The sequence below is a fragment of the Nyctibius grandis genome, chromosome 8, assembly GCF_013368605.1.
Source record: "Nyctibius grandis isolate bNycGra1 chromosome 8, bNycGra1.pri, whole genome shotgun sequence".
In the NCBI taxonomy this organism is placed as follows: domain Eukaryota; kingdom Metazoa; phylum Chordata; class Aves; order Nyctibiiformes; family Nyctibiidae; genus Nyctibius; species Nyctibius grandis.
In genome coordinates this window covers 42844925-42859802 of record NC_090665.1, presented here as the reverse complement: position 1 = coordinate 42859802, position 14878 = coordinate 42844925, and the positions used below count along the sequence as shown (strand labels likewise).

The window sequence follows — 14878 nt, the reverse complement described above, 5'->3', positions numbered from 1 at the left end:
TTGTTGGGTTTGCCTCCTAGCTGAAAGAACTTAATAGATTATGAATTTTGGAGAATGGCTTAGATCAGAAAGGCTCAGGGGTACTCTTGTTGAACCACAGCTTTTTAGCTTACACCAGACTTAGACCGTTCTGGCAGCTTATGGTAAATAGGGAACCAGGCTGGTGGCTGATTAGAATGGTCTTTTCTAGTTGTAAACTTAATGCTAGTGGGGAGTTTTCATAAGAAACATGTTTTTATTGGAAAATGTCAATTCATCAAAACGGAGACTTTCTGTGGAAGCCCATGCAGTAGGTCTGGTGGGTTGTTTGGAGATTGGGTGGAACTTCTGATCAAAGAAGAGGAAAGCCTGGACTTGAACCTGGGGTTTCTGTAACCTGGTGATGTATGTCCTGCCTGCTGGATTACTGTTAAAGGATCCACAAAAATATTTTGGGCACTGTGTTTTTCACAAAAAATTCTGAGGTCAAAACAAGCCAAGCTTTTTGATTTTCATACTTCAGTTGGAGAGGAGAGCTGTCACCGTCCTCACCTAGGTACTTGTTTTCAAGCAGGAATAAAAGTGTTCTCCGTCAGCTCTCAAGAAAGGGCAGCGCTACAAGGTGATAATGATTGCACTGTAGTTGGAGAACAGGCATGTGGCATAACTCCATTATGTGCCTAGAGATATTACTTATAATCCTCTTATTAAGCCGTGTGATACCAACTACTGGGATAAGTCATTAATCAGAATATTAGTTGTGTTTGTCATAAAGGCTTGTTAACTTCAACAGTGTCCTGGGGAAAGTGCTGCTGAGGAATCAAAAGAAGGGAAAAAAGCTATCAAGTTTCGTTCTGCATCCATCCATGTAAAACGCAGGCCTTACAACTTCTGGAAATATGCCAGGATGTAACTGGCAACTTTAATTGTATGGTTAGTATAAATAGCATAGACAACTGTTACATTTGGTTGCATTTCTACCCGCCTCCCAGCCCCTTGGAAAAAAAAAAAAAGAGTAGATTTGAGTGTTGATAAATACCAGTTCACTAATGATAAACATTAATTATTATCTCCTTTAAATATTAGAAGCAGAATAGATGAAACCATTGTTTAGGGCAGGAGTGATTTGATATCAGATGCAAATTAGTGGAGAGGGAAATCCCTCTTCACCATATGTATGTGAAAAGTATCAATTTTCCTTTTAGTGCAGTGAATTTAATATTTATCTGCTTTGATTTGGAAAGATTTTGAAAGAAATTTCTAAAATTTTGGAAGGGGACTATTTTAGTGCCTTCCCTATGCTTTCAATTTGAACCTTTGGAAGGATTTTATTTTAATAAATACAAGATGAAGTGAGTTTCTCTGCGCCCACTGAGGCTGATGAGTAATCAAATGAACAGGAACACTTAATCAGACTGTCATTTTGTAGTGTGTTCATTTTTTTTCTACTTCACATTATCAGTCTACTGAAAGAATCGTGATGCAGGAGGCCAAGACAGAGCTGTCCTGACTCCACTGGATTTTAAACTAATTTCTCTATTATCTGTCTGTTCTTCTTACATTGGAGATGAGATGGATGTTAGCATAGTCTGGGGCTTATAGCACTTATGGCAGTAGGTGATTTCCCAAAATGGCTCTTCTGCTAGATTGATTTAGATGTTGGTTAGAGCAGCTTGTTAGGTAACCTGTGGACATGGTGAGGGCAACTAGGAATTAAGGACAGCCACAAAACACAGTCTGCAGTGGAGTTTAAAGATGTACGCTGCAAATTTCTTCAGTACAGCCAGCCTGCCCTTTGCCATGTGTATTGGAAAAGTAGCCCTTCATCATCAGTATGAAGATTGGCAAGGGAAGTGCCAGATATCTGTGTAATGCTCTGTGCCAACACTAGGGTATTATTTTAATCCCTAGATATCAAAAAATATATATACAAAGAAAGTCAGGATCGTATCATCCCTTGAATTTTTCTTCGGTGATTTTATTGCATAATGTCTTTGAGAGAGGGTTATTTTAGACATAGACAAGGTTATTTTTTGGCTCTGGAAATCACTAAACATCATGGACTCCTGAGGATACTTACGGATGTTTTACTCCATCGAGTCCCTTAATCATCCTCATCACCTTTCACTGGACTTTCTCGAGTATGTATATGTACTGAGGAGCCCAGACCTGCACACAGTACTCCAGGTGTGGCCTCACCAGTGCTGAGCAGAGGGGAAGGATCACGTCCCTCGACCTGCTGGCAGCAGCCCTCCTAATGCAGCCCAAGATACCATTAGCCCTGTTTGCGGCAAGGGCATGTTGCTGGCACACCACTTTCTCCTTGACAGATAAAGAAAATGAAGTGACTCATTTTGAGAAACAAACACCTGAAGTACATGTATTGAGAACAGTTGTACTGAGGGTCGAGGTTTTGTGGAAAGGATAGCCTTGTTTGACTGCAAGTATTTTTGAATATTCCCTGCCATATAGAACTATCTGATCCCTTCTGAAAGTGTAAACAATTGAAGGAGCAATCGTTGCTCTTTAGCAGTATTTGTCTAAGTCGTGCTGTTTGTCAGAGGTGGATTGGCAAGGTCTACAGAGAGTTTCTGTGGCAGGAATTCATCTGAGCTTGCCCTTCAACTTATTTCCCACGTCGTCTTTATTAGACCTCTAGGCCTGAAGATATTTTGATTCATTTGCAGAGGATTATACCATACATAGGTACTGGCTGAATGCTGTAAATGTATATGCAATATATAAACCCTTCTTCCTGCCAGAGGAAAGATGCTGGTAACTGCTGAAGGGAAAAGGTAATTGTTTTCCTTGCACTAATGCCAAAGGTTTTGGCTTTTTGCAAAAAAAGCACCATCTGAAATCCCACGGAAGAATATTGAAGTTGAACAAATTGTGGTAGAAGGTTGGCAGAAAGGGAGAGGAGGAAAAAGCTGTAATGTTTGGTGTAGACTGGAACGCTTCTGGTGGGAAGATCTGTTTGAAGAAGATTCTACTTTGGCCATGGTTACAGTATTGTGTTACTTACCTCCTTGAGCCTGTCTTGAGTAACTGTCCCAAAATAGAAGATGATCTGAATTTGTGCCATGTGTTGTATTCATTAGGTACTCCATTAAAAAACCCCATGATTCTGTGGTCCCTGAATGGTTAGCCATGTGGTTAATTCCTGTGCTTTGTTATGTATGTTAAATACCTACCCTTGGCTCAGAAATGGAACATCTTAGCACAGTTACTGAAACTGCAGCTGTATACATGATTTCCTGTACAGATCTCAATGTATTAGCATTTCTTCATTATTTTGCATATCCTTTGTGCTTGATTTCTAGTTTATTTAGACCTAGTTCCCATCAGACTGATGAGTTTTGGGAATTCGATTTGTAATTGTTTTTTAAAGTAATAATATAATCAAATCAGCTGTGCTTTGCATCTTGTGTTTTCTTGCAGAACTAAAGATAGTATGTATCATGCACTGACTTACGCCACCATATTGGAGATGCAAGCTATGATGACATTTGATCCTCAGGACATACTGAATGCGGGAAACACAATGAAGGAAGCTCAAGCCACCTGTCAAAAGTAAGTGTGGAGCAATTCAGTGAAAAAATAGTCCCTTCATGGGAAAGTTTTGAAAGACATACAGGTTAAAAAAAGGACATGGAATTTCATAGAAATCATGGGAAAAATGAGGTTGGAAGGGACATCAGGAGGTCATCTAGTCCAGCCTCCTGCTCAAAGGAGAGTCAGTTATGAGGTCAGACCACGTAACTTAAGGTTTTCAGCAGTCTAGTCTTGAAAACTTCAGTTTACTGAAATATCTAATTTTTCTTGTCAATTAGATTTTTGTCCTATCTGTAGCCCCGGTTCTGCAGTGTCTGGAAGTGATTTACCATTTACAGACACTGCAGAATCTTTCCATTTGGTGATGGTTGTACTGTAGCTAGCTGTATTTGAGTCAGCTCTGCTCCCGCTTCTGTACACACATGCACACATACACACAAACACACTAAATAAATCAAAAAGCCCCCTTATCCCCTTCCTTCATCAAGACAGATTTCCACAAATGAAGGGTAAGAGATGGATCCCAGGAGGACCATGTTGACTAAGTTCTGTATGGAATATGCTGGAGTTTGTATATGTGGTAAGATGACAGAGGGCTGGTGAGCACTAGAGGTATGTTAGTGCCTGTGTGGGTGGCAAGCTTAAAGATGTTGTTCTCTGTTGTTGATGCTTCATGTTCAGAATGACCACACTGACTTTTCTGCAGATTTAGGAAGAAATCTACAGTAGCTGATTCTATCAACAACCTTGTACATAGACAAAGCCTTGAACACTTTACTGAAGGTAACATTATCTCTAAATGCATAAAGTTTTTGTCTTTTTTCTGCTGCAATTTGAATTGTGTAAATTGTTCACCCAACGTGTTTTTGCAGATTGTGAGTTCACTGACAAAATCGCTGATTTGGCATTTCCAAAATTGCTGGATTGGTGTTTTGGCAATTGCTGTGTCAGCACATCCATCATCACTAACTTTTTTCTTAATTGCTGAGTCAGCATTTCCAAAAATTGCTGGGTAAAGAAATACCTAGAAAGAAATAGGGAAATGCTTAGAAAGGTTCTAGATCCAGGAATTCCTGGAAAGCACCAGAGAAATTCCTGCAAAGTTTCTGTAACTGTGTGTCATTCCTGTTTGTGGTTACTTCAGTAGTCTAGAACTGAAACACTACAGCAAATTTGAAACATATTTTTCTCCGTTTGAGCTTTGTGATCTTATTCCTATATTAATGGGCTAAGTGTTTTTTAATTACTTTTTGTCTGATTTGTTTTCTTCCCCCCTCTGTGTGACACTAGAGGAAATCCATGCAGAAATTTGCTATGCTGAATGTTTACTTCAGAGAGCAGCACTCACGTTCCTCCAGGTATGGATTCCGGCGTGGCTCTTTGGGGCCAAAAAAAGAACACACCATTCAGGTTTCTTTTCTTAAAATTAATGAAATGGTAGATGACTCTAGTTTGACCTAATGGTGTAAAACTCTTTCATCTGGATTAAATCTGGATTTTATCTGGATTATCTGCTGATGAGATAGTAGAATGTTTTGTTATCCCTCATGATTATGTAAAAACGCTTATATCAATACTAATAGCTCTGAGTCCCTTATGACGCCCTTCTCCAGTCCCTTTTGGATGTGTGAAATGTAACCGATTTTCAAATACTGTGTGTTGGGATATCAGTTGTGTTTTTTTGTTTTTTTTTTTTTTTGTTTTTTTGGTTTTTTGTTTTTTTTTTTTTAAAAAAAAAAAAAAAAGGAGATGGTCATTGGAGCTGTGCTGTGCTGGAATGCAAGCAAGATTTTTGTTTCAGCCAGGATGGTGTTTGCTTTCCCAAGACTGTTTTCTCACTAGTTTGTTCTTGAACAGCTATTACGGTCTGCATAGCTATTAGACTTCACACATGCTTTTTGCTAAACAGTGCTGCCTGTCTTTAAAAGAAGGGGACCTCTCCCTCTGCTTTGAATTTTATCTGTCTGTACTAATGAAGCTTGATTTGTTTGATGGATCAACATTAGCAATACTTAACCTGGGCTCCAGCTCGCAATTTAAGTTGTTAATCATAGTTGAAATAACTGGTTTTTCTTGGTTTGGCTGTACTTGCTATATGATAGTGGGCCTCTTCGTCTATGCAGAGGGGATAATAAAAGTCACATTCACAAAGGGCTTCTGCTTCTTGGCTCAAAGATCCTGACAGAGAACAAAATGCAGGTGGTGATTTTATAGTGTTTGGGAGTTGCCAGATGGGCTCTGATTTATGTTGCTTATGGTAGTTTATGAACCGTGTAACCTTTTTGAGCGATCTGCCATGCCCCTCTGCTAGAAACTATTGCTTCATAGCGAAACCAGTAGTCAGAGGAGCTTCTTCTGAAGGTTTTTAAAGTGCTAATGGTAGTGACTTTATGATCAGATGCTGGACTTTGAAATGGCCAAGGTGTAGCTACCTATTTCCATATTCCTGCTGTGTTGGGATGAGTAGCCTCTAGCACTGGGGACAGTTTGGGTGATACCTGAAGCTATGGAAGCAAGGCTTCTCAGAACTTCTCCATTGTGCCTGTAAGAAAGAAGTGTTTTAATGCAGTGTTTCTAGGTTTTAAGCACTATTTTCATAGCTATCTGTTTTCAAAAATGTTTATAGATACATGAGAATTTTAAGAGTAAGAAAATTATTTCTTGTCCTCTTCTGCATAAAGAATGCCTGTCTATTTGCTTCTTGTTCTATTCTGTGTTTAATTTTTTATGAGCACATGAACTGGTTTTAAAAATTAAACAAAGCCACTTGGTTTCAACAGCTATTGATGTGGGTTAGTTTTGATGCTTAATGTAAATGACCAAATCCAGTTGAAAACACATAAAAAATAGTCTCAGGATTTTTCAGGAGCTGGACTATTCTCATGTTGATTATCTCTGTGGTTGGTATCATGAGTATTCTGAATTTAAACATTTTAAAACCATCTTTCCATTTTCCATTCAAAGGAAAATGTAACTGAACCTTTACATATAGTTAGGTATGTTGTACTCCCCACCCCCAGTTGCTAATTAAAAACTTTTTTTTTTTTCCTACAGAACAAAGAAAAATAGAGTTGCTTTTTTCTGTTGTTATTTTGTTTGCATGTGATTGGGATTCAAGTCTCCAGGGATATATCATCAGGAATTATGTGTTCAGTTATGGTGCAAAGTTTCTGTCCTTGATTATAGCTCTTGGCTGTCCTTGATTATCACTCTTGATAATGTTGTTTAAGGATGACTGTCAAGGACACAGGCTAGTGGTGGTGTTGCTGGCTGCAGGAGTAAGCCCCTGCCCTTCAGTTCAGGCCATTAGGCTTCCTATACTAGTTCACAGAAAGCAGTCTGGAAGAAGTTGAACTGTAACTTTGATTGAATTGAGTTATATTCCTGACTTACAGGAGGATGGAAATGTCTTTGAGGCAGGTTCTGTCTCTTTGTTTACATATCGATGAGCACAATTGGGCCCTGTTTCCTCAACAATAACAGTAAAACAACCAAATGTTCATCCAATCTATGCTATTTTCTCCACAGTTATTCATACGGCCTCTTAAAATGCCATCACAGAAGAATCGTCTGCTAAAACACATGTAGTCTTCCTAACCCAAAGTAACAGCAGATATCAGAACAATCCAGAATGACAGATTATGTACAGTGAGTGAGGCAGGAAACTACCACCAGAAAGTTATGAGACTAAAGAGTTCTCTCTTTGGGATACAACTGTAAACTAATGATCCCCCAGATACACTTTGCTGCAAGTTCTCAGTTCATTATAGCTTGCAATGTAGCATGTTACCATACTAGTGTGGATCTCATAGATACTTGAATATTCAGACCAGAAAGAGCATATCCTGCATAACTTTACTTACCCTGCGTCCTTTTTAGGATGTTAAACTATATTCCGTAGACTCCTGGGACAGACAGTTATTTGTATCTGGTGCTGAGCCAGGAGGTGTTCAGATCTTTACTGTGCTAAAGGACAAATGAGAGAAAGCTATTTTTTTAAACAGCCACAAATGCATGTGGTGCCATTCATTAGCTTAGTCCCTGTGTTCATTAATGCAAATTCAGATGGTCCAAAGGTCACAAGGGCTAAGCTAATCACAGAAGGCATCAAAATAAAGTGTATATGTCTGAACAGAGTAAAAATATTTTAATATAGAAAGGAAAGCCTAAACCCATGTATTGTTTTTCAGAGACTTGATATTGTTTGTGTCACGATGGTTATGTTCAAGGCATGTGTTCATCTCAAGAAGACAAAAGCCCTTTATAGTGCTTACAAATTCATATTGCTAATGTGTTTCCCTTCTAACAGGATGAGAATATGGTTAGCTTCATAAAAGGAGGCATAAAAGTCCGAAACAGTTACCAAACATACAGGTGAGTCAGAGTGATGATGTGATTAAGCGTACTCTTTCAGTAAAAAGTGCTGCTGGTCAAATTGCCTAATTCACAAATTAATTACTCTTGTATTTATTGCAGCCTTTATTATGGGCCTCATGTCTGTAGCCTTTCTCAGTCCACACAAATTCCTCCTTTGCATAACAAAGGACATTGGTATTATGGTTGATTTGGATTGTAAAGATAGTGGACCCTAACCCTGTGAACTCCCAAGTTTTGCCTACTTCAAATATTATATCCTTGAAATTATGTCCAAAAATAACTGTTCTAAATGATATAGTGCTCATTGCGTCTGCATAGCACAATTTGGAGGTCTCGCAGTCATTAGGAATATGAAATGGCATTTCTTTATAGTTCTAACTGCAGCTTTTTGGAACATTCCAAACCAGTAGCTGAAGAACAAGTAATTCCATAATAAATGCATGAAACTAAAACAAAATAAAGAGACAATAAATTAAAGAGCTTTCACAGGAAAGTATAAATGGCTTCAAACAAAGGTTAAACAAATTTATGGGAAATAGGTTTATAGGGACTAGTTGGCATAGTAGAACAGATGCAGTCTCTCCGCGTCATGAAGTCCTGGACAGTCAAAATTCCTAGAGGATGCTTTTCCAAGCATATGCCACTGTCTGAGTGGAACATTTGGTTAGATGGACTTTAAATCTGGTTAAGTTTGGAGGTTGTTCTGCTCTAAAGAGAAGGTGCATGCTGTTGAAAATGGTAAGCAGGGTTGCTTATCTGAACTCACAATGTGCCCATTACTTAGTGTCTGTAAGCCAAAAACATCTGCTTAAGCAGATTTCTTTTCATCCAGGAAGTTATGGAGAGCTGCTTTCAACATGTGCAAAAGGTTTTGAAGTGCAGTAGTAAATTCTAAAAATTACATGAAAATGTACACCATGGAAAGCCTACTCAGTTGTGCCTCAATAAATTAAGGTCAGCTCTAGTACACGTAAAAACAAAGTGTTATAAATCTAGTAGCTCTTAGGTGGTCTTCTTCAAAAGAATGCTAATAACAACTTGCATGTTACTAAAACATATTTTAACAAAGAGAAAGTTTGTGAGATTGGCAGTTACAATTTTTGTACTGTACCTTTGATGTGGGAAGAAATAGTTGTTTGCAGTTTTGGTGAGAGTGTGGTGCAACAGGTTACAGTGAAAACAATAAAATATGGAAACAAGGCTTTATTTGCTTTGATCAATATTTTTTACAACACAGTTTCTGATATAAAAAGCCATCTTTCCTTTCCCCGCTATCAGCAGTACTGCTTGACAGTCCACAACAACAGCAACCCTGAAAAGACAGGAGGAGTAAATGTTGCAAAGATACAATTTTTAAAACTCTCTTTCAGGGAGAAAAGGTTACCATACACTGTAAAAAAGATGGAATGAAATAAAACAGTAATTCAGAATGAAACATTTGCTTATTGTCAGTGAATAAAAAAAATCAGAAAACTTCCATGATAATACAGACTTACATAAATAATTTTTAAAAGTGAAACCTAAATATGCATCATATTTTGTTTTATTTCAGGACTTTAAATTTGGACTCAGAACAGCCACAAAAAGTCACGTGTCTAGCAAACACAAAACAGCATCCAGTCCAGGTTCTCCCGAAGTATACTGAAAGGGAGAGAGATGACAGTGTCCATATTTGTGTGGGTTGAAGGTGACTCTAAACGCAGGTCCATTGTAAAGACTGCAAGTACAATGAATATTCCTATACCTGTTGGCAACAACCAGCAGATGAAAACATGACAGCCTGAACACAAATATGTGGCTGCCATTAAAAGTGTTTTTCTTCTAGTAATTAACAAAATAAACTAAAGTAATAGTGTGAAAAACACATAGCTATAGAAAGCTTGGAGACAAAACAGGTTCAAATCCAGCTGGATTACAGAGGGAAATAAAGGAACACTACAAAGCTGAGATCTATGAAAGTTAGAAAAATAAGTGAAAAGTCATTTCTGATATACCTGCCTATTTTAAAATGTTTCTTACAGTTGTCTTTTCCTGTATATAACAAAATGTTCTTTTGAATGAACATGCACAAGAAGGGAATAACTAATCCAGGAATTTGTGAAACTCAATCAAATTTGCTAATTTAAATTTAACTCTTCTGTACTGCCCCATCATCTCTTTTTGCAGTAGTAAAGGTTGGTGTTACTCCCAACAGCCATTCTTGAAACATTTTCAGGCAGAAATGTGGTTGCAAATTGACTATGCTGTTTGAGAGGAGTTAATCTCCAGGACTCCGTATTTTTTAATTGATAGTAGTGTGACAGAATGATTTGTTGATAAATCCAACAAGATGTTGTAGGTGGTGTTCACCTGAGTGAGGTGACAAATTGACCTTTTTTGAAATAGTGTGTAGTTCAAGGTAATTGGGTTACTTTCTTACTGAATGGTAATTAATCATTTTATTTACTGCCAATGTAACAGAATCTTGTGCATTTTCAGGGAGCTGGACAGTCTCATACAGTCTCCACATTATGTCAAAGGAGAGAACCATCTTCATTTTGAGGGAGGTGTAAAACTTGGAGTTGGAGCATTTAATCTGGTATGTACCAACAGTTCTTCTCTTGAGCTGAAGTCCTGCAACCTCCTGAAAGTGATCTTACCTTAAATACCTGAGAAGTTCCACTGACATCAGTGTTACTAATCATACAGGTAAAATTAGGTCCATGCACTGACACCTGCAGGATCCCAGTCTCTGGTCTGAGAACATCAGATAGTAATATGCTTTAGAAATAGAGACAGCTACCAGCAACGTGGGCAACGCTGCTCTGTGTGTGCAGACCCACTTGTTCATCTTCATGGGGAGATGATTAGCTGAAAAATTATCTCATCTGACATGGGCTAAGGGCATGTTCTTTGAGAATATAGCTGAGTGCTTGTGCCCAGCTTCCAGTAAGGGTGTTCATTAGCCAGGTGACCAATGCCTGGGAGGTACTTGGAGGGGAAGGTGTTATAGTCTCATGAGATGGGACCCACTGGGATGGGGCCAGGAGAAGCCTTGCACAGAAGCAGCAGTTGCCTGTGCTTGTTGACTTCCATATACTGTTTAACTGGCACTTGGGAAGAAACCAGGGACTTGTCTGTTAACAGGGCAGTTGGTGGGCAGGGTGTATGAACGGGGCCTCAGGTGCTGTTCAGGCCGCTGTTGGCTGTTGTTGCTTGTGTTCTCGTTAGAAGGTGGGTGGTCAGACGGTACTGGGCGATTCCTGGTATGTCAGAGAGGTATTGACCCAAAGATGACAAGGGGGGACATGGTTGTTCAGGTGATAGGCTGCAGAAAGTGCCTGATGCTTACCCTTGCTTGCATTACTTTGCCTGAGTCTGGCACATGCCCAAATGTTAGATTTACTGTAAAAAGAGCAAATATGTAATGTATGGTATGCACACAGTATTTCTGAAACATCCAACAAGTACTAGAGTTACTAAGCATGTGCTGTGTAAGCATATTTCTATGCAGGGAATCCTGGAGACACGGGGTCTCTGTATTAAACAAATATTTCTGTTTAAATTGTATGTAAAATATAGCAGGTGTATACATTTACCCAGGAAATCGTCAGACATATAGAGATGGGTTTTGTAGTTCTGGTGATTATTTCTTGTGTTGGAAAAGTTGTAGGAGGCAGCTGGTAGGTGAGAGGCAGAAAGTCTGTTACCGCATAACTGTTGCATTTCTTTCTGCAGACATTGTCCATGTTTCCTGCACGGATTCTGAGATTACTGGAGTTTGTTGGATTTTCTGGAAACAAGGTAAGTGTGAACTAAATGCTATTGGTACATTCCCCTCACTCTTAAATTAAAAAATGGAGACAGGAGTTTCTCTCTCCTTCCTCACATTATCTGTAACCCTCTGACTCTGATTGGTATCACATGCGCACTGTTGGCACCGATGTTTTCATGCAGCTCAGTTTTCCTTTATATTTCTGTTTAAACTATTACACTTCAAAGATTGTGATACCGTTGTTCAATGATGATACAGTTGTGAAACATGATAAAGACAATGGCTAATACAATGATGTTGACATATTTAGGTTTTTAGTTACTGGTCTTTTGCTGTACACTTGTGCCTAGAAATCCATAGCCAAAAGTGTATTCTTAGCCTTTAATAGATTAGCTTACTTGATGGTTACTGTCGTTATGGTATCTGAATGTCCCTGACAGGTTGCTGCATGACCTCCAGTTGGGAAAAAAAAAATTCAATTTCATTTCTGTTTTTTTTTTTTCTCCGTGTCTTTAATAGCAACTGATAACTTGACTGTGACACCTAAATTCTCTTTGCCTAAAAGAGTAAGTGCTTTTTTGCCTAGAGAATAACCAGTCTGACCTATGTTGTTTGTGCATGCAGTTTAAGGACAGAAGTTTACTAATGAAGCACCAGTAAACTCACATGAACCTGAGTTATTCTGCAGGGCAGATGCACAGAAAGTGCTGTGGTAGTTTTTTGTGGATTTGTTGTTTCAAAATAGGATACTAAATTGATGGGAATATCTTGGCCTTTGATACCTTGTACCTACCCTCTCATTCTACCAGCAGAACATGAGATTCACTCAAAGTTGGGTTCTTGGACTAAGAAAACATGGTCCGTTTAACCTAAACCACTAGCCACATTTGTTTCATAAATGCTGGATAAAGTAAATGTTTGATGTCCTGCAAACACAACAAAAGCTGTATAAACAAGTTGAAACTTAACTCTTTTGTAATGCTTTCTGTTTACAAAAGAAGTTTCAAGGAGAAAAATGTTTCCTTAATCAGAGCTGCAGCCTTATGTGGCAGATGGATGAGTGTCATTACCATTTTATTAGTTCACAGGAAAGATCTTAGATCTGAAAATAAAATGTCTTGTTTAAAAGTAAGGAGCTTTTGGCAGAGCATGGATTAGAACTTGGAAATTTCCAGGAGCTGACCAGGAGCTGTTTCACAGCAGCAGAGGCAAAAATTAAATAGTTCTACCTGTCAGTTACAAAAACAAAGAGCATCTAATGCAAAATATTCTGCTAGAAGTGTAAGGGCAAGTCACGTACCAGCAGAGTTCTGAGAATACTTTGCTGAACATTCGTCTTATTACTGCAGATGAAAATTGTCCCTCTAATTGAATTTTTGTTGTTTTCTTTTGGCCCTGGGATTTCTTGTATGTCTATGACTGGGCTGATATTTGTGTTGATGAGTCAGCTCCTGTTCCAGTTGTTTAATAACTCCCTGAAGCATGACCTATATTACCATACATTTAAGCAAAAACCTGCTGCCTGCACATGATAAAAAAGGAGTATTTTAAACACGTTGATCAAAGTTCATTGATGGTCATTTATTTTAGCACCCTAAAAAAAGTCTTTCTGCATTTAACATTTGTGTGTCAGATGCCCAAAGCCAAAAGCAAAATTGCAATTGCGTTTGCAATCCTTTCCAGTGGTGTTTTTCCAAAGCTTGCAAGAGGAAGCTGTCCTCTGCAGTACAGACAAGAGTCTTGAAGGTGAAAGAAACAGTGATAGAGGAGGAGAGGGAAAGTTTGTGTGTCATGTGCTACTCCCCATCCAGAAGAAAGGCATTTTGAATACATCTGTGTTTGATTTTGCACTCTTTTCCATTAAATGTTCATGGTGAGCACCAGACTGTGCAAAAGATGAGAGCTATGGTTAGTGCCTTGAGCTGTTTACAGTTTACCTGAGAGCTCTACAGTGCACTGGAGGACACCTTGCTTTTGGTGTGGGTCATGTGTTTATTAAAACTGGATATAAAATTGCATTGTGGTATCTTCCACAATACTAATCTGCCTTGAAGCCAGCAGATTTACCCCTAGGGACTCTTCTTGTCTCTCAGACATGTCACGTCTGAGAGTAAATGAGGACATGTCCAAAGCTCCATTATGTCCTCAGCGTTTTGTGGGCACTGTGGACAAAATGATCAGCTTAACATGATCAACTTAGCAGCAGTCTGGAGTCTCAAAATAGTAGGTAGGATAAGATCAAGAAAGTATAAAAGTAGCCTGAAGCCATATTTGTTCCCTTCCACTCCAAGATGTGCCAGTTGTGCCATTCTCACTGTGCAAGCTCCGTTACCCTGTATCGTTAGTCAAAATACTGGCTTATTTGTGTTCAGTGGCATAGGCCCTGAATTGGGGCATTGAGGTTCAATGCAGTTTTGCCCAATTTCGTGAGAAATTTTTTTGTGGGCAGAGGTACTTATGACACATGGCCAGGTACACTGTGCTGGGGAGGCGTGCCTTCCTTGCTCCCTGGGCAGTCAGGGGAGTATGTGTCCCATCTGGACTTGTGTTTAATGATAACTAACTTCTGGTGTGAGATCAGAAGAGTCTTTGCACTATCTCCCATATAAGCATTGAACCCTTCTTACTGACCCCTCTTCCAGGTCTCAGGCTAATATTTACTCTTATTTTATATTTATATTCTTTATATTTTATTTTTCTATTTTATATTTTTATATTTTATATAAATATATTATATTTATATTCTTATTTTATAGATGATTACAAATACTGTGCTGCTAAACTGTAGAAAGGTTTGACATGAGCCCACCATATGTTAAGTGCAATTTGTCAGAGGGTCATATGGCAGCATGATTTCAGGAGAAGGCAGGAAAACTTTCACATAGAATTGATTTCTTTCAAATTATACTTTTTGATGTGGGAGGACGTTTTTCCCACAGAAGCTGAGCTGAAGAGTATTTTTGATGTATCAATTTGTAATAAATTGAATTCCAGTTTCCCACTAAGCATCTTTTTGATTTGCATTTTGGTCTCTTCTGCAAATTGTAAATGAAGGTTAAATCTAAAATTATTTCATGGGAATCATTCAAATGCCCCACCTACCAGTTTAATTACTCTGTTCTTCATAAAGGCTGTTAGTATTATCCATCCTCCTCGCTAAGCCTGCAGTAATGTGATCAGGCCATGGGACATGAACGATGACCTTGCTTTGCT

The 14878-nt window shown here is 38.6% G+C and overlaps 1 protein-coding gene across 1 annotated transcript in view; it reads left to right on the top strand.

Moving 5' to 3' along the window:
• The window catches only part of TTC39A (tetratricopeptide repeat domain 39A), a 36755-nt gene that overhangs the window by 5319 nt on the left and 16558 nt on the right, over positions 1–14878 (top strand). Inside the window, 7 exon segments of the mRNA XM_068406226.1 lie at positions 3421–3552; positions 4216–4231; positions 4233–4317; positions 4825–4892; positions 7844–7908; positions 10390–10489; positions 11629–11694. Of these exon segments, the coding sequence (XP_068262327.1) occupies positions 3421–3552; positions 4216–4231; positions 4233–4317; positions 4825–4892; positions 7844–7908; positions 10390–10489; positions 11629–11694 (532 nt within the window).